Source organism: Penicillium alfredii (assembly GCF_028826965.1).
Source record: "Penicillium alfredii strain IBT 34128 chromosome Unknown utg000009l_segment0_segment0, whole genome shotgun sequence".
In the NCBI taxonomy this organism is placed as follows: domain Eukaryota; kingdom Fungi; phylum Ascomycota; class Eurotiomycetes; order Eurotiales; family Aspergillaceae; genus Penicillium; species Penicillium alfredii.
In genome coordinates this window covers 494,535-518,701 of record NW_026622706.1, presented here as the reverse complement: position 1 = coordinate 518,701, position 24,167 = coordinate 494,535, and the positions used below count along the sequence as shown (strand labels likewise).

Genomic DNA, 24,167 nt, shown 5'->3' with positions numbered 1-24,167 from the left:
GATCGTGCATTTCCGCCATGAGACCCAGTCTAAACAAACCGATCCAAGAAAGGAAATTTACAAACAAACTTCCTCCTCGGGACTTTCTTAGTTCCCGTCGGCGTCTTGCTCAGATCCCAAAGGACCAAATAAAAAAGTCCTCGAACAAGAACAAAGCTCAAGATCGACAGCAAGCGCAGCTGTCGCGCCGGGTTGTCGGGTTTCCAGTTCAGACCCTAAACCATTACCGCGGATCCTCGCCAGAGCCAACTGAGAATCAAAGAAGCTGGGGAAAAGAATTCCCCTCGTATACACAACATCTATTTGCCCGGAGTTGTAATTCCCTGCAGCAAGGGAGAAGCACTCGGGCATAATGAACCAAGGGGCTGGTGCTCAGGCCTTTGATCTTCTTTTCTTTTCTTTTCTTTTCTTTTTTCTTTTTTTTACTCCCCTGACGCCATCCGTGATAACCGCGAAAGATTTTCTTGCGATGACCTGTCAATTTTCCTTGACTTTTTTTTCCCTACATTCCTCAAGTGTGATAAGATCGTTTCTCACTGGGAGAGGCGAGTTCAAAAAGTGGAGATCCAGGAAACAAGGGCTTCCCGCGTATATCGCGTACATACCGAGCTCGAGCGAGTCGCTAATGCCATTTTGCCGTGTCTTGAGAACATGCACAATGCAGATCCTACGGTTCGTTTGTGTCTTTCTCTCTCGACCGTGATCGGATTCTCGATTCGGAGAGATGCAGGTCCATTGTTTCTGACGGCACCTCCTTCGACTAATGGATCTGGTTATAGTTGATTAGTCCGATATACGTAACTTCCCATGTCCGATCGATCGAAGACTTGACGTTTGTCATTGGGAATTGATGCTAGACCTTGCAGTGTCCTCTGAGTCGCAACTTGTTGGAGGGTCCCTTTCTTCGGCAATCGCAAATGTTATATCTTACTACTTTGGCCTTTCCCTCCCCTGCTGAGTTGACATGTCTATATCCACTTCGTCCTCCACTCTGATGGGGGGCTGGATGAGGTCGGTGTTGAATCGAGGCCTTTGATATTTCGATATAGCCGATCTAGATATCGGCGATCATGGCGTGGTATACCCTTCGCCACTACGTCTGATGCTTGTTGAGCCTCCAGGATGCAAAATCAATCCGCGTACTTTTGGCATCGGGGAAGGATACAAAAGTACGTATCACAAAAGCACTATGAGCTCGGACAACATCCCGTTCCAGGTTCCTGGACCGGAGCCACATCCGTCCATGACGAGCTGAGTCGAATCCTGGAGCTTTGTCCGGCAGCTAACGGTCACATCCGCGGTCCAATCAGAGTGTTTACATGGGGTTTTTGGTTTGAATGCCAAGTGGATAAATGTGGATCGGCTCCCCGGGTTCGCCCCAGGGGAAGTCGGAAGTTCAAAAAAAAAAAAAAGAAAAAAAGAGAGAAAAGTACGATACCAGGTATAGTACAATATCAATCACCCATTGTTTCACTCGGTCTTTGGAACTACCAACGGGATCTTTCCCTGTTTATTTCCTACTCCACTGGTGTTCCCCCTGAAAGGCCCCATCGGAATGCAGGATCCGGTGCCGCGGTGACGGGTAACGAAGAAACAAGCCTAGTGGAGATGTGAATCGCGATTTTCGCAACTATTGAATCGGCTTTCAGTCATGTGGGATTCTCTGGCGCTTCGCTAGGGTTTCGATTCAATAAGAAAGCAATGCTGAAATTGGGCTGATCCACCTATCCCCGTTTTTTTTTTTTTTTCTTTCTCTTTCTCTCCATTCGCGGGACACTCTTTTTTGGTTCCATGCGATTCTTTCATAGAGGGTTTACGGACTGACTCCCGTAACAGTGCCAAGTTTCCGGCCAAGCAGGTCCATCACGGCTTGTCCTTCGTCATGGCTGAGATTTGAGATAGTCTGGTGTGCCACCCCGCGGGAGTGGACCGCCTCTCCCGTACATGGTTCTTTCGGAGGTTCCGTCTTTTTTTTTTTTATGTACTTCCGCGGCACAGCGGGGGTTGCCTAAGGTGATAGATGTGGCTGTCTCTGCAGTTCTTCTCTCAACCTGCCTATTTCCGGACCCTTGAGACAGAATGGGTTGACCGAGTCGGGATGTTCTTGCGATCCCGTGTGACAACGTTGTCTGTGGTAGAGGTTATACAATATCATAAGATAGCGATATAGTTTAGGGTTGCTGTTTGGGTGGTACATTTTCTGTCTACTTGATAATGAATGGCCATCAATACTCAGTCTATTCTAGGCCGTAGTCCAGGCCATACTATGCTGTGCTTCATAGATCTAAGAAATGTTAGGGCTAGCCTCTTTTGATCGATCTACTCAGAAAGGATGTATACCTCAGTACTTTTGTTGTCCCGTCACTTGCTGTAAGGGTTTCCAAAAAGAGTGCTACACTTAAATGGATATTAAATTATTTTATATCGATGTGATGGCCTGTCTGTGATAGACCTAGCATCCCACGTAGCATGGCGAGCCAATCACTACATCCTACCACACTCTCAAGAGGTGACACAATGTCTCCCTCAATAAAAATTCCAAATCCATGGCATGCTCAACAAGACTGATTACTATATTTGGATGCCCCCCCCTGTATCCATAGATGCAGACATACATACTCTACAATCTATAGATACGTACTATTGACCCCTCGAGTCTATCTACTTTAGCATTCATGCATGTCGCCCCTTCTTGCATCTGCATATACTCAACCCAGACCCTTGGACTGGGATCATCCTCAAGAGACTCGGGATGCTGCCAATCAAACTAAAAAAAAATCCAGATCGCTCTTAGGCCTCCGGAACAGAGCTGATCAACAGGGAATCGAGGTCTAATACAGATCGAGGTCTGCACGGCATCGATCCGGGCAGCCACACCCGTCTGTCGCGTAGACAATTTGGCAAATGGTGTCACAGAGGTCTGTCGCATTTGCTCATAGTCTTCATTGGCTGTCACACTCTTTTTCAAAATGTGACTATCGAACACAAATTGAATCCTTCCCTGCTCGCCCCACCTCATGAAACACCCGAACAGTGTCTTGCTGATGATCCTTCTTGCTTTGTACTTGGCGTAAATCAAATCAAGTTTGCGTCAGACTTGCGAAGCTGGGAAAACATTGGGAAGTGACAGCGCAAAAGTACCGGGACCTTTTTCCCAATTGAGTCTCTCGTTTTGTTGTCACAAGCCGGTTCTATGTATCGAATCAAGTAATTGTAAGTGCTGTCGTCATACCATGCATCTCTTTACCAGTGTCCATATAACGCAGGAAGCCGATATGTTTGTATAGTCAAGGACCTCGAAGAGCGGTCACCACCTGGAGGAAGTGTAGGCAAGCCAGACTCGAACGATTATTCCTCGATGTTAGCATCTCGACAAAACACCCTCTTATCGGTCCGCCCGTCTGCGTGCATCGGCAATTGCAAGTATAGAACCCTGCTTGACGAGTGTAACTACTTGAAGATCAGCCCATTCACCGAGTCCGTATCGTTGATTCATTGGAAGTTTTGGCAAGCCACCACAGCACGGCGCAGCTGCAACAGCGGAAACCGTAGGGCTATTGGAACGGCATGTAGACGTCCGCTCGAGCCGGGCCAGGATTTCAAATTAATTTCGCAGGGATTACTGGAGGTGGCGACGGGAGAGCGGGACGATACTGTTCAGCGTTGGATCAGTCGGTTTGCTTATCCTCGCCATTGTGACTGTATAGGAAGGGTACAGGGGTCATGAGCTCGCCCTCTTCGGTGTCGAATGAATGGTGATGCTCGTATAAAGAGGTTGTGAATTGCGCTGGGACGCGACAGAGACAACGAGGGCTTATCACCACGTGACCCCTGATTTTCGGAGAAATCCACGCGCGGCCATGAAGTCATGCAAGCATCGCATCGTCGCAAAATTGCTATTCCTTTGCATTCTACTCGAAATAATGTTGATTTAATTGAAAAACAGATTACTGGACAGTGTTGCATATTCCAGAATGAGCGCAAGATAGCCAAGCGCTGTACAGCATCATGGCCCATCCAGGAGCATATTTCTACCTCCCCATACGGTCTCTTCGACCCAGACGCGCATACTGCCCGGTGACCCTCCGACCACAACCATACCCCAGGATATCAGCTCAATGCCAGCGATGGCAGAGCAGTCATCCCGGAAGCGCGGGATCCGATAACGCCACGACACACCTAGAACCACCTTCCCCGGACTTGTCGCACTTGAACCCGGCGCCGGACGATTACTCGCGGTTTATCTTCCAGGACAAATGCCAGGTCACCATGCATGCTGGCGCCGGCGGAAATGGCTGTGTGTCGTTTCTGCGCGAGAAGTACATCGAAGAGGGTCCTCCGAACGGCGGCGATGGTGGTAGCGGCGGTGGTCTTTACATTCAAGCTGTCGAGGGCTTGACTAGTCTACACAAACTGGCGCGCAGGGGCGTGATTCGGGCTAGTCGGGGCAAAAACGGGCAGGGAAAAAGCAAGGGTGGCAAGCGCGGCGACGATATCCTCATCCAGGTCCCTGTCGGGACGGTCGTCCGAGAAGTGGAACGGCATGACCCGGTCGAAGAGGAGATTGCTCGCAGAAGGATTGAAATGAAAGAAGAGGCGAGGAGGGCTGAAGAATTGAAAATGGCGGAAGAGATGAGGAGAGGCGAGGAGATGAGAAAGGCCCAAGAGATGGAAATGGAAGAAGGTCTAGAAAGGAAAGAAGAAGAAATGGAGAACGAAGCGCCCGAGATCGAGGAGGGAGAGGCGTTTGCTCCTATCCGGCACGATCGCTGGGTGCTTTACCCCGGCGCCCACCCATCCGATTTCTTGACGGTGGCCTTTCCCAAGATCAAGCCCCGCCGGCAGCAGATCGCTGCCATGGAGCCTCAAGCGCCCATTTTTCTGGACCTCTCCAAGCCCACGGAAAAGCCAATTCTTCTGGCTGCGGGCGGCGCAGGCGGATTGGGCAACCCGCATTTTGCGTCTCGCTCCATGGGCCGACCGAAGTTCGCTGCACGCGGTGAAGGGGGCATGCGATTGGAGCTGGATTTCGAGCTCAAGTTGCTTGCCGATGTCGGTCTTGTTGGAAAGCCCAATGCAGGCAAAAGCACGCTGCTGCGCTCATTGACCAACAGTCGCACGCGGATCGGCAACTGGGAGTTCACCACCCTCTCGCCGTGGATTGGCACCGTGGTCATCGATGACAACACCGGTCGCCCTCTTGTTGAGTCGAAGGGAAAGACTCGTCGAACTAATTTCACCATCGCAGACATCCCGGGCTTGGTCGAAGATGCCCATTTGGACCGTGGCCTCGGTCTCGGATTCCTTCGACACATCGACCGGGCCGGCATCTTGGCTTTTGTGCTTGACTTGAGTGCCGGGGACCCCGTGCAGGAGCTTCAGAAGCTGTGGCATGAACTTGGGGAGTATGAGCGACTGCGCGATGCGGAACCTGCTTCTGAGGAGCCCGAGGATCTCGAGGGTGTGATTGACTGGGGCCCATCTAGCAGTGGTCTTCCCGAGTTTGATCGCCCACAAAATCAAGACATTGAACTTCTTAGCCCCAATGAGGAGTCAGTCAGCTCGCCATCTAATTCCCACGCCCCTCGTGCCCTACCTCATCTCCCTATGCCGCCTCTCCACACGAAGCCCTGGTTTGTCGTGGCTACCAAGGCAGACCTGGAAAACACACAAGACCGATACCGAGCATTGCAGGAGTATCTGTCAGCTGTTCAAAAGGGCTTGACTGAGCACCCGTCTGGCAATCCCAATGGATGGAAGGAGAGACTCCATGCTGTCCCAGTCAGCGCTATGCGCGGTGAAGGTGTCAGTCACATCCCCAGGCTGGTGATGGAGTTCCTGGAATAAAACCATGGCCGTAGCTCCGCTATTGAGTGATTGAGTCTGGTTTCTTGTATATTAGCAATCTCATTCCATATTGAATTGTATTTTTGTCTCTCATTTCATAAGCGACGTTGCGTTGCGTCCAAGCCATCGCCGGGACGATGAACGAACGGGGCCTAACTATCATTTTTCACCCCATGGCAACGTTAGGTAACGCGGTGCACTCTTTTTGAAATGCATCCGAAACCTCCCTGACCTTTCTTCCTTTCGTCAAACCTCATGTGCATCCTCCCGACAGCTGTCCCACATGTCTAACGACATCAATCTCACCACTGCCGTCGGCCGAGCGGTGGCCGCCATTGCGGAACCCCTCGCTGACGATCCTATTCTTCAGAGCCACAACCGGGTCCTTGACCTCCTCTTCAACCACACTGACGCAGCCATTGAGCTGGCAGATGCTCAATTGCATGTGTTTCCTTTCAAAGACGTCCACCTCCGCTGGCGCCGTCTGTACACCGACGCCTCCACCCTCAAAGCATGCTTCCTTATCATCCATCACCGTGGCTGGAGTCAGCTGCCCGGAAGGGGCGGTGACCAGCACCTCAATGTCCAGGAGCTCCTCAAAGACCTTAAACAAGTGGAAGACCTCAGCAACTCATCCCCGGAAGCCAAAATCAGTTCACGCGCGCCATGGCTGTCGGAGGTTGTCCGCGTCTTGGACAAGGCTTTGATCATGACCGGGGCCCCGATGCGCGAGAAGACCGTTGAGAGCTTGTTCTCGACCTTGCAGACGGCAGTTGAATCCGAGACTTGCCGCACCATCGATAACCGCGACGAGACGATGCCGCCGCAACCGAAGCGCCGCAACTCCCTGCCGCCGCCGCTTTTCCCTCCGCACACGATCCGCGAACCCGAGCTGGTGCGCCCAATTCGACGCATCGAGGCGCCGTCGTTTGGGTTAATGCAGCAGCATATGATGGACATCCGCACCCCGCTGGTCATAGAGCAATCCTTCGACTACTGGCCGGCCCTGTCGACTCGCCACTGGTCGTCGCGCGATTACTGGTTCGATCGCACGTTCGACGGCCGTCGCCTCGTGCCCGTCGAGGTGGGCCGATCGTACACCGACGAGGGTTGGGGCCAGAAGATCATGCCGTTCCATGAGTTCGTCGACAAGTACCTCTGGCAGGACGGGTCGAGTTCCGCCGCAGGCCCGGAAACCGGGTACATGGCCCAGCACGACTTGCTTTCGCAGATTCCCGAGCTGCGCAAGGACATCAGCGTTCCGGACTTCTGCTACATTGATCCCCCGGGCCCGGAGCCTGGCACGCCGGTGTACTGGGCCAAAAAGCGCGAGTGCGACCACCAGGCCCAAGCGCATAGCGCGCAGACCGGTAATGCTGCCAATGCTGCCGCCGCCGATAGCAGCAATACATCCGGCTTGGACACAGGCCCGGGCGTCACCAGCGACCCCATCATCAACACATGGATCGGCCCATCGTGGACTATCTCGCCGCTGCACCACGACCCCTACCACAACATCCTCGTGCAGGTCGTCGGCACCAAGTACGTGCGCCTGTACTCGCCCAACACACCCGCATCCAAGATCCACCCGCGCGGTATGGAGACCGTGGCCCCCGCCGACCACATGGACCTCGACGACGACGCCCCCGTCCCGGAGAAGAAGATAATCGACATGTCGAACACGTCGCGCGTCGACGTTGCCGCAATCGAGCTCTCGCCCGCCGAGTCCGACCAGTGGGACCAGTTGTGGCCCGGTTTCCAGGATACACCCTACGTTGACACTGTTCTGCACGAGGGTGAGGCTCTGTATATCCCCGTCGGCTGGTGGCATTATGTGCGTGGCTTGCGGGCAGGGATTAGTGTGAGTTTCTGGTGGAATGCCCCGGGAGAGTGAAAGATGACAGCGAGGGGTGGAGGGGTGTAGGACTCGGGATGGGGAGGCTGCTTCTTTGTTTATGTTGTTATCGCTGGCTAAGAGCCACATGAGCTATGTGTCCCACGACTTGATGAGCTAGAGTATTATGTTTAAATGACAGAAATCCAGGCACTCGCATGAGGCCTGTTGTATGTTGTACTCTGTTTCCTTTCTCTACTCACTGTCACCCTCGAATACTATACAAGTAGTTGACGTACAGAGTGAAAAGTCTCCCGTTGTCATCTATATATATCACACAAGAACTACGGCTACGCTTCGCATAGCCTTATTCTTGCCCCTTCGGGGTCTAGAGACATGGCGGGGGGAAGTGAGTGTGAATGTATGGCTTGTTGACATGTTGACACGCGCGGTCTTGTCTAACTCCAACTCTCGACCAACTCGCAAAGCGTCGACTCCCCACCCACATTACCAGGGAAGACCACGAACGGAACACCACAATGGCGAGATGTAGCCTCATCACAGCGCCACAGAGGCACGCCGGGCGCAGCCTGGCCGACAATCGTGGCGCGCTTGATATTTAAGCCTTTGGTAGCGGCGTCTGAAGAAGTAATGCCGCCCTAGCAATAGCCATCATTAGACCTATACAGCAGAGTTATAGGGGGAAAAAACAAAACAACATAAAGTCAACATCACATACCTTGGCAATGATATACCGCGGCCTCACCTCAACCCGCCGCACCACACCAACCAACGCCTCAGCAACAGCGGCCCCGATCCTCAGCGACGCTAGCTCGTCGCCGCCCGTCACCAGATCCCGACTCGTCATGACGAGCGTATCTGTCCCAGTCAGCAACGAAGCCTCGGTCTCGCGCACGACGCGCTCAACCGTATGTGCGGCTCTTTCGGACGACATGATCAGATCGTTAACATTCATCTCGATGATGGCCAACTGGTCTGTGCTGCCGCGCTGCGAGGTCAGCACCTGCAGCTGGGCTGTGGTCTTGGGCACGTAGGAGCCGGCGACGATGAGCGCGCCGGTCTGGCGCGGCGAGGGGAGCTGCAGCTCTGCGGCGGAGATGGGTGCTTTTGATCGGATACCTAGGCGGGTGGAGACGAAAGCTGCGCCGGTGCGGTAGAGGAAGTGTTTTCCCTTGGCCTCGGCTGGAGGAGTTAGCTGGTTTCAATATAAAAAGATAGAGTAAGAAGCACAATTGTGGTGTTAGGAGGGAGGGGGTGGTATACCAAGAGTCCCGCGACGAATACATGCATATCAGACTCGGCCGCAGCATTCACCACGACCACCCCACCCGCAGGCAACTTCACCAGCGTCTCACAAACAGCCTGCGACCCGCCGCGACGGATATCAGAAATACTCACCGAGCACAGCTGACTTGACGTAAACCGGCCCGGCGCTTTTTCGAGGACATAGTCGTGCAGATTCGAGCTGCGATACCCGAACGACGCATCGCGCGCAAACTGCGTACGCCCCGCCGGCACGAGACTATCACCTTCGGCAACATAATGCACATCATCGATAGTGAAGCGGCCGCCCTGGAAGAAGAACGGAGCCAGCACGAGGGCATCGGCGGGCCCGAAGACGAACTGCGCGACGTCTGTCTCGAGCGGGAAATGGCCGCGCAGCGTGCTGTCGCCACGCAGGACGATGTCCACTTGCTGGCTCGTCGACTGTGCTGCTTCGTGCACGTTCTCGCAGATGGTGCGGATGAGGTGCTCGGCTTCTGTGGGTGGCAGGGCGCGCGAATTGGTGAGGATGAAGAAGCCGCGCGAGTCTGTTTCGAATTCGGCCTTCAGCGTCGCTATGTCCCAGACTGTTAGAACGTTGATGTCGTGGCAAGTTTGTGTGCCTGTTGGGTCGTCGTCTAGCACTACTAGGCGGTTGATGTGCGAGTTGGAGAGGATCTGCGAGATCTGGTCCTGCGCGTCGGTGGGATACTCGGCGGGCAGCTGTGCGAGCGTGTGTTGTCGCGAGAGAGAAGGGTATTCGCGCGCCATGAGTAAAATGGAAGACAACAGTCGCTATTGTAAGAATGATAGATTTGGATCAATTGGGGGACCATGAGGTTTAAAAAGGCAAAAGGAAATCGGAGAATCAACATGCGGGGGAGTCGGAAAGAACGCCGATCAAAAACATTTTCAATGCAAAAAGATCTAGAGACATGACAATTCGCAAATCAGGGCAAATCAACACCGTAAAACGCCATAGTGCAGAGACCGCTGCAAGATGAGCATGACGAATGCTTGCAACGCGGGCAAAGGTCATGATAACATCAATTCCCCCCAGTTCCCTCCCAGTTTCCGGCCTCATCCCTCCATGCATTGAAACAATGATAGGTCGTATACTGCGTAAATAAATGCTTGCGTCCAGCGTCTTAGCCCACCACGCTGCGGAAGCTCAGGGCCTCGAGGAAGCCGCCGAGGTCATCTTTCTGCACCTCGACGACGCAGTGCTCGAAACTGTCTATGCGCACACGAGCGCTGGTTTCCTGGACCACCTCCTGGAAGGCAATACCGAATCGGTTGCGGAGAAGGTGCTTCTTCCCCCGCGAGTCATCTTCATCTTCAGATTCGGACTCGGATGACGACTCCGACTCCTCCGATTCTTCCTCCTCATCGTCTTCTTGCTCAGCACGTTCAGCAGCTCGTTGGGCCTTGCGTTCAGCGCGTTCCTTCTGCTTCTTTTCCTTTTCCTCTTTCTTCTTGCGACGCTCCTCTTGGCGCTTGGACAAAGCCGCGAAGTCAATGACACCACCGCCACCACCAGTTCCTACAACCACATAGAGATCGCGATCTTCATCAAGCCCGGCGAGAACGAGAGGGGTTCCGGCTGCTCTCTTTTTGCCAATTTTGACGGCGTCACCACGTTCGCGCTCTTGCACTCGAATTGCCTCTGCGACCCAGAGGGCCAGTTTCGTCAGGGCACCGGGGTTGGTGAAGAGCTTGACGTCCGGGCCATCTTTGACGACAGCAATGCGGAATGCTCGAAGATGGCGGATTTGATGCTTTGAAAGTAAAGATGTGCCGGTCCGGAGGATGGCACGGTGCAGGTGTTGCGCTAGCGGGAGCGATTCCAGCAGGAGCGTGGGTGACTCTGATGTCAGTGAGAGAGCATCGTATGCACCCCAGAATCGGGGAAGAAGGCTGGCCAAATCAGACTCAGCCGAGCCACCATTTTCAGTATCGTCATTTGCGGGTCGTGCTCGGGGCAGACGTTTGGCATCCCACGATCCAGAGCCCTCGTGCGGCCCAACCTCCAGCATTGCGCCTATAATGACACCCACATCCGTTGCAGAAAGACAAGCTTTCCAGCCCCAGCAGCGCACAAAGCCCCATCCTTCGCGGGAACTAGTATGTCCAGATGGTTCAGGAGGGACGAGTCCATCCAGACCGTACATAGGCGCATACTTGAGCAGACGGCCCCGTAGAACCCGTTTCAACTCCATGTCCATATGCGTATAATATTGGTGGCACTGGGTCAGACTAATACCCATTTTGGCCAAGAGCTTATGCAGTCGCTTGCGGCCGTTCTCGGTCCAAACATGAAGTCGTGGCGCAAGGTAAGGGCTGTGAAGCATGCTCTCATATAGCGACCAGTGTCGGACAAGCAAGAAGCGCGGCTCAGGAGAGAGCCGAATGGAGGTGTCGGTAGGGGACCTCGCCGTAGTCGGAATGACGCCATTGATCTCGCCCCGGATATCTCGGTCTCGCTCGAACGGGTCAGGCGGGTTCAGACGATGGACCTCGTCTCGCATTATTTGGCGGATATGTTCGCCGCGCTGTCCACCCCAGCCTGCTGATCCTCCTGATTCCGAGGTGTTCGAAATACCCACGCCGGTCATTGTACGGCCGCTGAGTTCCAGACTAGAAACACCGACGATGGCAAGCCATAGAAGATCATTGTCTTCACGTCCAAGTTCAGATGCGAGCGAATACACCAGCGACGAGATTGGCTCGGAGTAGGAAGTTCCGGCAGAGTAATATGTCTGTAGCACAGTTTCGTGTTTCCTCTTGAGACGAACCAGACGCCGCTTCAATGACCGGGCTGAGGGCTGTTTCGGCTCTTCCGGCGAAGGCGAGTCCGTTGTAGGAGTTGGCGAACGTGATGAATTGGATGAATTGATCCCGGTCCTCCTTCGGCGACTGGGGGACGATGTTAATGAAGAGCCCTGTAACTCGCGTTAGTACCGCACCGATAATGTAGAAAGAATATTCGTACTGAATTGCTTCTCCTCCGCTGCCGAGGAGGCCCGTCTTCATCCTCCGAGTCATCCTCGTCTTCGCGCCCCGACCAAGATTTACGCTTCTTGGACCCGGACTTTGTGTCTTCCTCTGCATCACCAGTAGATCCGTCGTCACTCGCGTCATCTTCATCGTCATCGACCTCGGGCATCTCCAACAACGCGTAGTATGCCTCCCGAGCACTGCCCAGCTCCTCTTCAATATCGCCGTCATCATACACAACAATACCGCCACTTTTCGACGAGTAGGCAGGAGTAATGCAGCCCTTATCGACTCCGCGGCCTCGCCGTCGCGCGTTGACATCAATTTCCGCCATGGCCTGACCGAGACCCGTTTGTCCGCCGAAGACGTTCCCCAGATTCCACGGCCGGCGCGCGTCAAAGATCCAGATCTCGACGCCTCCCATATCCTCGACCTCGTCTTCCGGGTTGCTCAGACACAGAATCTCGCCCAGATCGACCAGTCCACCGACGCCCAGGCAGACTGCGACACCGCCGCTTCCACCATTGGTGGTCTGCATGGGCCGGACCAATTCCTCCCCGCGCGCGCCAGGTCACCATATCCGGCCACTGGTTGGATCTTATGAGGGATGTAGTCTCGTTTCAGCAGGGCCGTGAGAATTCGACAGGCACATAGCGCGTCCGGTTCGAGGGCCACGAGAATTAAGACGGGTGGTGAGAGCGGGTGGTGAGACCGGAGGAGTTGTAGGTAGAGGTGTGAGATGAGCTGGCGAGGGAGATACATGGCCAGCTATGCGGAAGGTCTAGAGGCTCATGCGGCAGAGCATGAAGAAAGACTGGTGGTTTCTTTTTTTATTTCGTCGGTGCAAATCGAATGGTGAGGGAGGCGCAAAGCAAAGACGCAAGGCGCGCGACGCGTCGGGCCGCACGTGCCAAGATTCCATTCCTCATCACCTCGACAATCGCTTAGCTGCAACTCTGTCGCTCCTTGATTCTCAGGGCTGATCCTAATTAATTCAATGAGAAAGTATTTGGATTCTCATCGCTGATATTGGTATATGTCTCGGTGTCCTGGTTGGCTCACTGTGACGCGCTTGGCCTTATTGGCGTCGTGGACTATAGACTACTATATCTTGGTTTAGTTTTACTCGAAGATCTTCAGACCAGAAGACAGTCAAGGAAACTGCAGAAATTGATATCTTCTGTAGGTCGTTTAATGGATAGACTGCTTTATGGCATTGCTGGCTCGCTGGTAGAAATTCCACCTCTAAGCAGGTCTTTAGGGTTAAGCATGTGTACGTAGTACTTTGGGTGGGATGAAACGAGATATAGATCAAACATAATGAAAATATACACATCCATTGTACCCAAGTCACTCCCATACCTTCAGCGAAGCTGGTCCCGGAGCGAGTCAATCTTCAGCACAACCTCCTCCGGCAAAGGCCCCTTAGCCAGATGCTCCACATTCTGCACAATCTGGGGTATTTTGCTCGCTCCCAGGATCACCCCGTCACCCTCACGCAAAATGGAATGGTAATAGATCCACCGAAGACACGCCTCGGATCCAGTGATCTCGAGTGGCTCGATCGTGTCCTGGAGGTCGGTTATCGCGGCATGCATCTCGGGCTTGTCGTACATGGTATTCAATCTCCCAAAGACTTGGTTTCCTGGTGCGAATCGTGTGCCCTCGATATCGCCGCGGGTTGCTCGCCCTGTTAGAAAACCGCCTGCGAGAGGACTGGCCGCAATAGTGGGTTAGTTTGAAACTTTTATATCTAGCACGGTAGAACTAAGGCATATATATCATACCTATAGGCATTGAATGCGATACCGTGTTGCCGCAGTAGTGGGAAAAGTGTTCCTTCAGTCTCCCGGCTCAGGAGATTATATAGACCTTGGTACACGCACGGCTTCAGATAGTTCTTGTCCTCGCAAACGGCGAGAAACGCTGCCACCATCTCCGTTGGAAAATTTGACAACCCGAACTAGCAAAAGAGTCAGAATATTCAAAAAAAAAAAAAAAAAAAAGACAAGGGAAAGCGGGTCATGGACCTTTTCAAAGCGGCCCTTCAAATATTGTTCATGAATTGCAGCAGCTTGTTCCGAGATGGGTGTCTGCGGATCCGGCTGATGGAAATAAAGGACGTTCACTTTTTCCAGTTGCAGTCGACCAAAACTTTCGGTAATGGAATTCTCAATAGCAGCTGGAGCAAGTGTCCCCGCGCCATCGCCACTGGAGGTTCCCACGGTATTGATTTTCGTGTCGATAATGAAATTCTGCTTCACGGCTTGCGTCTCACCAAGCAACCTCTCCGAAGCGCCTGGGTTCGTGGGCGAGTACCGGGCTGCAGTGTCGATACGGTCAATCTCCAGGACCTTTAGTTGGTCAAGAAGTTCTTGAACTTGCTCTGGGGTGGTGAAGCTAGTGCCTATTAGGGCACCACCAAAGATGGTATTGGGTCGGGACATGGTATAAACTGATTATAAAGGGCTTATTTAGCTCTTGAGGTTAAATTGTGTTTTCTTCGCGTTTCTTGAATTTATTGCATGTTAAATATTCCTCCCCTGCCTGGTCGGATATCGTGTCTCCGTTAGCTCCGGGGCGGACGGACGGCCGGCTATCCCGAGCCGAAACGGAGTCCCACTTCCCGGCGAAAGCTGTCAGGACCCGAGTCGGATTCTATCTGATCTGCTGGTCTAGAAATTGTGACTGCATAGGAAGTTAGTGGGGGTGCCTCTTCATTTGGGACATTAGAAATAGCAGGATCGCTTGATATTCACTTTAAGTAACGCCCGGCACCAAGTTCGCATGCTACACTACGCGGCCAAAAGTCTGGGTACACTCTATAATTCAGATTTACCCTACTATATTAAAAACTAAATAACTCCCCTAATATTAATTAATATAAATTTATACTAACTATACAAAGAAAATAGGTCAGTATCTAGTATACTAACCCTTCGCTACGTGTACAGTAGCTATTCTACGAGGTACAGATTAAATTAAGCTATTAATAACGTTTTGATTAAGTAGTTCCTATACTTCGTATATAGCTTTTTTAAAGACCTCCTAATCTAATTTAGACCTTCTATCACCTAGCTAAGGATATAATTAAAGAATTTTAATCTTTAGAAGTCGCTATACTAGTTCGATAGGGTTAAGGTTAAGCGAATATAGAGGTTAGTCGATTATCTAAATCCTATAATTTTCGAACTACTCTTATAAGATTTCTGCTATATAAATCCTCGTATTATCTTATTAGAATATTGAGTATAGTTTATATATTAGTAAAAGACCTTCTTCGAGAGTATTAAGATAGGAGTTCGTAGTATAATCTTGCCGAGGTACGTTTTTATCGCGATTTATAATTATTATTTTTATTTAGCCACTAATCTAGATTCTAGCCTAAATCATCTACGAAATATCCTTACTATAACTTACGAGGTTTATAAGATCGCTTCGGTAGGCCTCGGAGGTAAATCGAAAGATAAATTAGACCTTAGAATTCGATATTTATTAGACTAAATATTCGTTAGAAAAGATTAGATTCTCCTAATCCGAAAAACTCGCCTATTTATATACAAAAGCGCGTCTTTTTTGTATAACTAACTTTGATAAAGATATTTGTTTCTTACTCTTCTATTTTTAAAACCCGTAGCCTTTTAAAACGTATCGAATTATTGATCGAGAGGGTAAATAGGGAGTATTTACTCTAAGGGTTCTATAACTTATTCGCGGGTTCCGATAGGTTATCCGATAGGTATATCGAATAGTCTAATCGCTGATCTTAGAAAGTCTACTATTTCTAGGCGATGATTTAAGAGTATAGTGTTGCTAAAAGCGATCGCGAGTCCGGTAAATTGTAGTACGGCTAAGATTTAAATTACGAGCGATTTTAGTAGGACTTAAGCTATTTTTGAGAGCAAAAATAATCGCTACGCGAGTAGATTCTGATAATTCATTGTTTTGCCTACAATTTGCACTAATTTCAGTGCCAAAATATCGCATATTCGTTGTGGTAGAGAGAAAAGAAAAAAGGGGTTAGAATATGGATTTTACTAAAGTGGGGTGCTATACCCAGACTTTTGGACCCCGTTGTATATATGCCCAAGGCTATCACGCTATAGATCAAGACCCAAGCACCAAATATAGGGGCTATAAACCCTTGTGAAAATACAATAATTAACAAATCGACTCTAGACCGATGAGTGACCTAAGATAGACCCTGCGACCCAGATGGCGGTACATGCGCCCACGACAGACAGTCCGACCAGCCGCTTGCTCCAGCTGTTGTCCTCGGCCATCTTGGTCGGCCCAACCGTTTTCTTTGGGGCCAAATGCAAGGAATGAGATGAGGGCGCATCCGCAGTGTGATTCTTGGATGAGTCGCCAAGAATAGCAGAGTATTCTTCGTCGCGCTTGCGCCATTTTTCAACCAGCTGCGCAATCTCAGCAAGATCTTCCTTGAGGGAACCAGGGTCTGTCGCATTCGCGTTCTCGACCTCCACATTTTGGACGTTGCCGAAGAAGTCCACCACAGTCCGGAGGCGGCCTTCCTGCTCGCCGCCGGGGAAGAGATCCCACCGGACACCCGGTTGCGAGTGGATTTTAGACTCATCGTACGAGTCAAACAAATCGCCCAGGGTTAATTTTGACGTGGCGCTCGTCACTTGGGTCTCGAGGAACTCCAGCACATAGTAGGTCCAGCGGTCGATGACGGCGACGCCGACATCGTTGTCCGCGTGGTGGGAGTATGAGGACTGGTCAATCTCACTGGAGCCCGTGGCGACGATATTGGGCGAGTAGAAATGGGTGTACATGGTGTTGGCCTGGCACGTATCGATCATGAACAGCAGTTCGTGGTAGCGCTTCTTCTCCCACATCTGGCCAAACGCGTCCGCCAGATCCCACGCCCCGATTTCCTCGGCGTCCTGGAACTTCAGGAACTGGTCGCCTCCGTGCCCAGTCATGTAAACCAGCACGTTACTACCAGCATCCGAGCCCAGGCGCTTACTGCGCGGTACGTCCTCATCAAGGCGGTCCGTCAACAGTCGGATGAAGTTCTCCACGGTCACCTCATAGCCACGGTAGTCCACCTCGATGTTGTCACCGTAAAGATCAACGGCGCGGTCCGCATTGCTGTATACCGTGCCCGGGAAGGCGTTGCGGGGGTTGCAGGCCATGTCGTCGGGGAGCATGAGGATGATCTGCGAGTCGGGAATGCCGAGGCGCTTGACGGTCCGGTACAGCGAGAGAACATTGGCGAGATGGCGGTAGTTGAACCAGAATCGCGAGGTGGACACCAGCACCGCCCAGTTCGAGGTATGCTCAGCGGCGACAGCGCCGGCGAGCAGCAGGAGGGAGAGAACCTGCAAAAAGCGGAAGAGCAGAGCCATGGCCGAATGTAGGATCAGGTCATACTCAGGAAAGAAGGTGGAGCCCAGCCAAAGCTGGCGGAAGAGGAATTAGCAAAAGAAGAGCGAGGGAAGAAATGAAATGCTTTGAAGTCGACCTCCAACAGCTATCCCCAGGCCATCATAATGGCAGGGGCAAGATCGATGACAAATGGCGGGTGGGATTTGTGCCTAAGTTTTGAGGCGCCAACAAAGCACTCGACCACCGCGCTGCTCAGGTCAGCCTCTTTTGGGTGGCACTAGAGAGGATCTATATTTTGACAAGACTATCCGCTTTCTCTTTTGCTTTTCAACTTCAATTTTAGCCCCTTGAAATTATAATAAGTAGAAGAAGGATTTCGTCACAATCATTTGTTTAGTCAACAGGCCACCGCCTTCATCGGAGCCGGCATAATTGCCCTGCGAATCAGGTCATTTTCAATCAAGACCCGGCTTTCTTTTTCTCTTCTCACATTATTTTCCCCCTCGGATATTGTACAGTTGTCTGTCGTTTACATACCGATAAAATGGGAGGCAAGAAGGCCGCCGGAGAAAACTCCAAGAAGGCCGCCGGTAACGCTCGTGTAAGTTTTGATGCCCCGCCCCCGCCACCATGCCACTCCGAACGAGTCGACATAGGCGACAACCGACAAATCACTGACCATGGCCATATAGAAAACCGACGCGGCCGCACAAAAGAAGGCCGTGGAAGACTCCAAGCGCGCCGCGGAAGAGGACAAGCAATGGGCCAAAGGATCTAAGAGCAACTCAAAGAAGTAAGCGCACTCGGCCTTCCCAAGCCCGACAGGAAGAAACATCCGAAAGATCTGGTCGATTTTAAAGCTAACGCAATTTTTTTCTCTTCTCACAGAGAAGATGCCGACGCCAAGAAAGCCGACGCTGCTCGCAAGAAGGCCGAGCGCGATGCCCAACTCGCCGAGGAGGAAGCCTCGCAACCATCCAAGGCCAAGGGAGGCGGTGCCAAGAGCGCACAGAAGAAGTCCCGGGGGCTGGATCTGTCACAGCTGGACGATGGTCCTGCCGGCAAGAAGGGATCTTCACTGAGCGCGTCTGGTATCGACAACGCCCTGGACGCCCTGTCCCTGACCAACAAGGACACCTCCAAGATCGACCGACACCCTGAGCGACGATTCAAGGCCGCCTATGCCGCATTTGAGGAGCGACGGTTGCCCGAAATCGAGGAGGAGAACCCCGGTCTGCGACGACAGCAGCGTATCGAGCTCTGCCGAAAGGAATTTGACAAGAGCGAGGAGAACCCGTTCAACCAGGTGCATGTGGCTGTCAACGCGACCAAGGATGAAGTTGCGCAGGTCAGGGATCAGGAGCGGAAGAAGGTTGAATCCAGACTCGGCAACAAATAGATTGGCGTGTCGAGTTGCTGGCAACAGGCAGGGGGGATTGCGCTATCACAGCCGTCATGCTTATATTATCGCGCGAGATGAATGGTTGACATCGTCGACTGTCTACGTTCAACCGCGGATACAGCTTCTTCGCCAGCATGGGGATTCTACTATCTGGAGACGTGCTCACGCGGTATAGGAGCAGGGTGTCGAGAAGATGGATCTCGGCTGATTTTCCCAGCCATTGCCGGTCTCACTTGTTGTGCCGCTTGAAAAAAGAGACCCGACACATGATGGATGAACATAGAGCGCGAGTGTGCTGTATTACTTCCAGATTTGCTTAGCTCAGACATAAACTTACGAACTGGCATGATTTTAGGTGTTTTGTACTCTTGCGCTTCCGTAGAATGTAGAGCCCCGCAGTATCATACAAGAAGACAGCCATCAAAACACATATGTACTTGCCGGCTATAACGTTGTGCATGTTCAAAAAGACTAGATATACCATCAAACTCCGGACCCTGCCAGAGCCATAAAAGAAAATGGCGAAGAGCCACGCATCTATCCCATTGCGCCTCGAACATCCCACACATAGAGGCTCTCATCCCAACCAACACTAGCACACCAGCCCTCACTTCCAAACAAACACCAGTCCACGCCGGTCACGAACTCGGTATGTCTCGCCATCCGGCCCAATTCCACCCCGGCCACCGGGGAGACGGGACCAGAGCGCATCAAATCCACATCGCTGCCTGGACCTGCATCAGAGGGGTCATTCCAAACACGACAGGTCATGTCGTAGCTGGCACTGAGAAGAACATTCGACAAGTGTGGTGACCATGCCACTTTGCGCACGGCGTAATCATGCCCGAGCATTGTAGCCAAGGGTCCATGTTGCGGGGCGCGAATATCGAATGTCCGAATGGCGCGGTCGACGCCAGCAGTCGCGAGAACGGTGGGGCGGTATTTATTCCAGTCGTGTGTGAGCGCCTCGGAGGGCGGACATGATGCAGGTGGCACACCCGGCGGGCCGGGGATAGCCGGGGCAGCGGGAGCAGCGTGGATGGGGATCTGGACGGTAAGGTGGTTGGAGGCAGAGGCTGGGGTGCGGAGGTCGAAGACGCGCACATACGAATCTGACGTGACGCACGAGACTAAGTCTGGGTTATGTGGGCAAAAGGAGGCCGAGTATGTGCAGCTGTGGGTGGGGAGGGTGAGGAGGGACTGCGGGCGATGCGGCGACCAGACGCGGACGGTGCCGTCCCAGCTACTGGAGCAGAACCGATCCTTGGCGATCATATTCCAGTTGACGCTGAATACCTCGCGCGCATGTTCTTTCCAGTTTTGCACCGGGAAGTCATTGGCCGAGCAGTCGAAGAGCTTGATGCTGCCGTCGCCCGACGCTGTGAGTACTTGGTTCTCGTGGATCTCGGACCATGCTAGGTCGTAAAGGGAGTCTTGTGTTGTGAACCTGGCGATTGCAAACCTGGAGCGTTAGTATCAAGCAGCAACAGTGGTGCTGAACAATCTGTCTTGCGCGGGACTGACCATTTCATCGGCACGATCCCGTTGGGGGTCAACTCCAGAATATATAATCGGCCATTTCCAACAAGGCCAAAATTGGCCGAACTGGCAACAGCTAATCGATTGTCGAAGAAGGGGGAGTATTTGACTGCACAACCGTTGTAGCCCTGTGTGCGGTAGTGGAGCATGGTGAAGGACGGATCGGGCGACGCCGATCACTCACGGGAGGAAAGGAAAGAAAAAAGAAAAAGAAAGCCTCAAAGCTATTTGGGGTATCACAAAGAAACTAAAGCTCGGTCATTATAGGCGGCGCACACGGAGGATGGGGAGGGATCGAGTCGGGATTGCGGGGGATCAAATGCGATGGACCGAGGTCCGCATATTCAGGCTCCACTCAGGCATACCTCGAAGTAAATGAGAGCTGACATTGACTTGCCTTTTTGCTACTAGTATGACATGGATATTTCTGTATTTCTATATTTCTATATTTCTACTTTTTACATTTTGTAAAAAATGGATTAGTTTTTGGACAGAACGTGGAATTGTATATAACCATGTCAACTATATATCTGGTGACTTTGATGCCAAAACTTCTTCATTTGACAAAGATCGGGGTGATTGAATTTATCAGACTACAAAAACCGTGAAATTAACACAAGGAGGGGATTTAAGTATCGATCAATCCCCCGTTGCACTCCTTCAGCCCCACCAGGTTTTTCTGGCGCGGATAGAACTCACACAAGGCGCCCACTCTCCATACGCGCTGTAGCATGATTGGCTTGACCATGGAGGCAACTTTGCGCAGGATCAAGAACGCCTCCGACTCCCGAAGGCGTTGTTTTTCATGGCAGTATTCTGAGATCAGGGCGTCAAGTTCCCTCATCTCGAAAGATTTACTGTAACGAGAGGCTTGAAAAAAAGACTGGGTAGGCAGGGATGGAATAGGCATAGAGTCTGCGCGCAAGATGCAGACGTTACTGCCTCTGGTGGAGGTTCATTCTCTAGATCGAGAAGATACGATCTAAGAGAGCCTCACATGAAAGCAGGGGTGAATACACCTACACATAAAAAATGAGGGTAGAGGGGCCAGCTTTCAAAGTTCTGGCTCCGGTTTGCTTTTTGCATCGTCCTCAGCATCGATAACTTAGATGTTTACACTTAATAACATAATATACGTTATTTGTAAGAGCTAAGTTTCTGATTATGTCTAGGCGACAGCCTGTTCCATCGATCCATACAGATTTTCCTTATACTCACGAGGGAGTAGGGATCTGGATATTTTTCTTCGAAGGTACAGGGGGCTTTAAAGAGATAGAGCATTTCTTGTCCATGTAGACGTTCTGGAAGATTCACCTGGTTAGATATGCTGTTTTCACTCCAGAATTCTTTCGTGGATTATCTCACCATAGTATAAAAGGCATAGCTCTCAGGGTTCTTGAAGGAGCGGCACGGGTTGCATATCACACCGCATTCTTTGGCTATTTTGGTGGCATTGTAAGGGTCTAAAACCTCCTGATCGTTCTGCAAGATCTTGCTCTGTCTAAATAAGGTTGAACACATTAGTTTATTATAAGAAGCAAAGGATATTCCAGAAAAAGAACCAAAGATCACTTACTCCCATTCCCTCATCGTTATGTCTCCAATGAAAGGGTAATGTCTATTGAGATAAGGTTGTTAGTTAATACCATGCTATCTCTGACTATAAGTGAAGTGGTAGTGGTCACATTAGCTCGTGTAGTACTGTCATGACCAGTTCATACACGACAGAAAAGTTGACGTAACGGTTCTTGATTTGAGAACACTCGGTGATTTGCCTGTCGTGCATGACTGGTACTTGGTTCAGACAAACATGAATCAAATAGTCATGGTCCTTCATCTTATCGCGATTGCTGATTCTATTAAACCAGTCGCTCCTCTTTCTCACTTGAGAGACAGGCAAGGAATAACCAGCACTCTCTGCTTGGCAATCTTCAGCAAAGTCGGATCTGGTGATCCAGATTTTTCGATCGGTATCATTCCATGATCCTGTTGGAGAGATGGCTGTGTGCATTCTGTCGAAAACTGTTTGCACCAGACGCTCTTCCCCAGATCCCTGAGGAGTACCAAACCATCTCTGGTATCTGCGATCTGCGGCATTGGTGTGGCCGATATCGTTTAGGATATCATAGAGGTTTTTCCAAACAGACTCAAACCCTTCCACGTCGACATGGTTTTGCAACCATCCATCGTAATAGAAAGCTTTGCCTTTCGAATATCTTGGTGGGACTGGAGGAGCATCATCGCGCTTGAGGGAGTTCTTAAGGATTGTTTCCTTGCTGGTGATGGAAGAGCTATCGATTCACATCATCATTAGATCTCTGTTGGCTTTGCTTTCAACGCCCTGTGGTTATAAATAGAACTCGGAACACTAACTCTGGAAGGTATCGAGCCTGGGAGGATATCACCAGCAAAAGCAGAAGGCTAAATGACACTTCTATACGCATCGTTGCGGTGACAATGCCAGGGTTGAGATCTAATTGACACAAAGTGGGTTGTCGAGAGAGGGGAAAGTTGCTAGTCAAGTACAGTGGCTGATCAAAAGTTTTTGGACCCTACCCCTGACCCACATACTATTTATATACAACGGGGTCCAAAAGTCTGGGTACAGCACCCTATTTTAGTAAAATCCATATTCTAACACCTTTTTTCTTCTCTCTCTACCATACAAAATTAGTGCAAATCGCAGGCAAAACAATAAATTATTAGGAACCACTTATGTAGCGATTATTTTTGCTCTCGAAAATAGCTTAAGTCCTACTAAAATCGCTCACGATTTATATTTTAGCTATATTATAATTTACCGGACTCGCGATCGTTTTTAGTAATACTATACTCTTAAATCATCGCCTAGAAATAATAGACCTTCTAAGATTAGCGATTAGACTATTCGATATATCTATCGGATAATCTATTAGAACCCGCGAATAAATTATAGAGCTCTTAAAATAAATACTCTTTATTTACTCTCTCGATTAATAATTCGACGCGTTTTATAAGGCTATAGGCTTCGAAAAAAAAAAAATAAGAAATAAATATATTTATTAAAATTATTTATATAAAAAAAAATACGTTTTTATACGTAAATAGATAAGTTTTTCGATTAGGAGAATCTAATCTTTTCTAATAAATATTTAGTCTAACAAATATCGAATTATAAAGTCTAATTTATCTTTCGATTTATCTCTAAGGCCTACTAAAATAATCTTATAAACCTTATAAGTTATAATAAGGATATTTTGTAGATAATTTAGGCTAGAATCTAGATTAGTAGCTAAATAAAAATAATAATTATAAATCACGATAAAATATATCTTAGTAAGATTATACTATAAATTTCTACTTTAATACTCTCGAAAAAGGTCTTTTATTAATATATAAACTATACTCGATATTTTAATAAAATAAAATAAATATTTATATAGTAGAAAACTTATAAGAATAATTCTAAAATTATAGGATTTAGATAATCGACTAGCCTCTATATTCGCCTAATCTTAACCCTATAGAACTAGTATAGCGACTTCTAAAGATTAAAATTCTTTAATTATATCTTTAGCTAGGTAATAGAAGATCTAGATTAAATTAAAAGGTCTTAAAAAAAAGCTATATATAAAATATAGGAACTATTTAATTAAAACGTTATTAATAGCTTAATTAGATTAATACCTCGTAGAATAGCTGCTATACACGTAGCGAAGGGTTGGTATACTAGATATTAACCTATGTTCTTTGTATATTTAGTATGAATTTATATTAATTAATATTAGAGGAGTTATTCAGTTTTTAACACATAGTAGGGTAAATCTGAATTATAGAGTGTACCCAGACTTTTGGCCGCGTAGGGTATTCTGCCAGGTAAAAAATCTCTTCATTAACCCCTATACTAGTACTATACTAATATTTAGTACA

At 50.1% G+C, this 24,167-nt stretch overlaps 10 protein-coding genes across 10 annotated transcripts; 3 read left to right on the top strand and 7 right to left on the bottom strand.

The window, feature by feature from the left end:
• Positions 1-4,008: 4,008 nt before the first annotated feature.
• Positions 4,009-5,847, top strand: NUU61_006110 (GTP-binding protein Obg; the record flags this gene model as incomplete). Its single annotated transcript, XM_056656638.1, has 1 exon — positions 4,009-5,847. The coding sequence occupies one exon, from the start codon at positions 4,009-4,011 to the stop codon at positions 5,845-5,847; it is 1,839 nt and encodes a 612-aa protein (XP_056509438.1).
• A 283-nt stretch (positions 5,848-6,130) lies between these two features.
• Positions 6,131-7,741, top strand: NUU61_006109 (putative JmjC domain protein; the record flags this gene model as incomplete). Its single annotated transcript, XM_056656637.1, has 1 exon — positions 6,131-7,741. The coding sequence occupies one exon, from the start codon at positions 6,131-6,133 to the stop codon at positions 7,739-7,741; it is 1,611 nt and encodes a 536-aa protein (XP_056509437.1).
• A 398-nt stretch (positions 7,742-8,139) lies between these two features.
• NUU61_006108 (uncharacterized protein) lies at positions 8,140-9,736 on the bottom strand (the record flags this gene model as incomplete). Its single annotated transcript, XM_056656636.1, has 3 exons — positions 8,140-8,340; positions 8,421-8,897; positions 8,981-9,736. The coding sequence occupies 3 exons, from the start codon at positions 9,734-9,736 to the stop codon at positions 8,140-8,142; spliced, it is 1,434 nt and encodes a 477-aa protein (XP_056509436.1).
• Positions 9,737-10,113: 377 nt separating this feature from the next.
• Positions 10,114-12,500, bottom strand: NUU61_006107 (cell division control 45 family protein; the record flags this gene model as incomplete). The annotated part of the gene is made up of 2 exons (XM_056656635.1): positions 10,114-11,907; positions 11,958-12,500. 2 exons carry the CDS (start codon positions 12,498-12,500, stop codon positions 10,114-10,116), a joined length of 2,337 nt encoding a protein of 778 aa, XP_056509435.1.
• Positions 12,501-13,326: 826 nt separating this feature from the next.
• On the bottom strand, positions 13,327-14,409 carry NUU61_006106 (aldo/keto reductase family protein; the record flags this gene model as incomplete). Its single annotated transcript, XM_056656634.1, has 3 exons — positions 13,327-13,678; positions 13,750-13,925; positions 13,993-14,409. The coding sequence occupies 3 exons, from the start codon at positions 14,407-14,409 to the stop codon at positions 13,327-13,329; spliced, it is 945 nt and encodes a 314-aa protein (XP_056509434.1).
• Positions 14,410-16,137: 1,728 nt separating this feature from the next.
• Positions 16,138-17,337, bottom strand: NUU61_006105 (GPI-anchored transamidase; the record flags this gene model as incomplete). Its single annotated transcript, XM_056656633.1, has 1 exon — positions 16,138-17,337. The coding sequence occupies one exon, from the start codon at positions 17,335-17,337 to the stop codon at positions 16,138-16,140; it is 1,200 nt and encodes a 399-aa protein (XP_056509433.1).
• A 524-nt stretch (positions 17,338-17,861) lies between these two features.
• On the top strand, positions 17,862-18,716 carry NUU61_006104 (DUF1014 domain protein; the record flags this gene model as incomplete). Its single annotated transcript, XM_056656632.1, has 3 exons — positions 17,862-17,918; positions 18,010-18,110; positions 18,206-18,716. The coding sequence occupies 3 exons, from the start codon at positions 17,862-17,864 to the stop codon at positions 18,714-18,716; spliced, it is 669 nt and encodes a 222-aa protein (XP_056509432.1).
• A 540-nt stretch (positions 18,717-19,256) lies between these two features.
• pex7 (putative peroxisome biosynthesis protein (Peroxine-7)) lies at positions 19,257-20,407 on the bottom strand (the record flags this gene model as incomplete). Its single annotated transcript, XM_056656631.1, has 2 exons — positions 19,257-20,181; positions 20,244-20,407. 2 exons carry the CDS (start codon positions 20,405-20,407, stop codon positions 19,257-19,259), a joined length of 1,089 nt encoding a protein of 362 aa, XP_056509431.1.
• Positions 20,408-20,886: 479 nt separating this feature from the next.
• Positions 20,887-21,102, bottom strand: NUU61_006102 (Zinc metallopeptidase; the record flags this gene model as incomplete). The annotated part of the gene is made up of 1 exon (XM_056656630.1): positions 20,887-21,102. The coding sequence occupies one exon, from the start codon at positions 21,100-21,102 to the stop codon at positions 20,887-20,889; it is 216 nt and encodes a 71-aa protein (XP_056509430.1).
• Positions 21,103-21,614: 512 nt separating this feature from the next.
• On the bottom strand, positions 21,615-22,044 carry NUU61_006101 (uncharacterized protein; the record flags this gene model as incomplete). Its single annotated transcript, XM_056656629.1, has 2 exons — positions 21,615-21,759; positions 21,980-22,044. 2 exons carry the CDS (start codon positions 22,042-22,044, stop codon positions 21,615-21,617), a joined length of 210 nt encoding a protein of 69 aa, XP_056509429.1.
• Between the last annotated feature and the right edge of the window lie 2,123 nt (positions 22,045-24,167).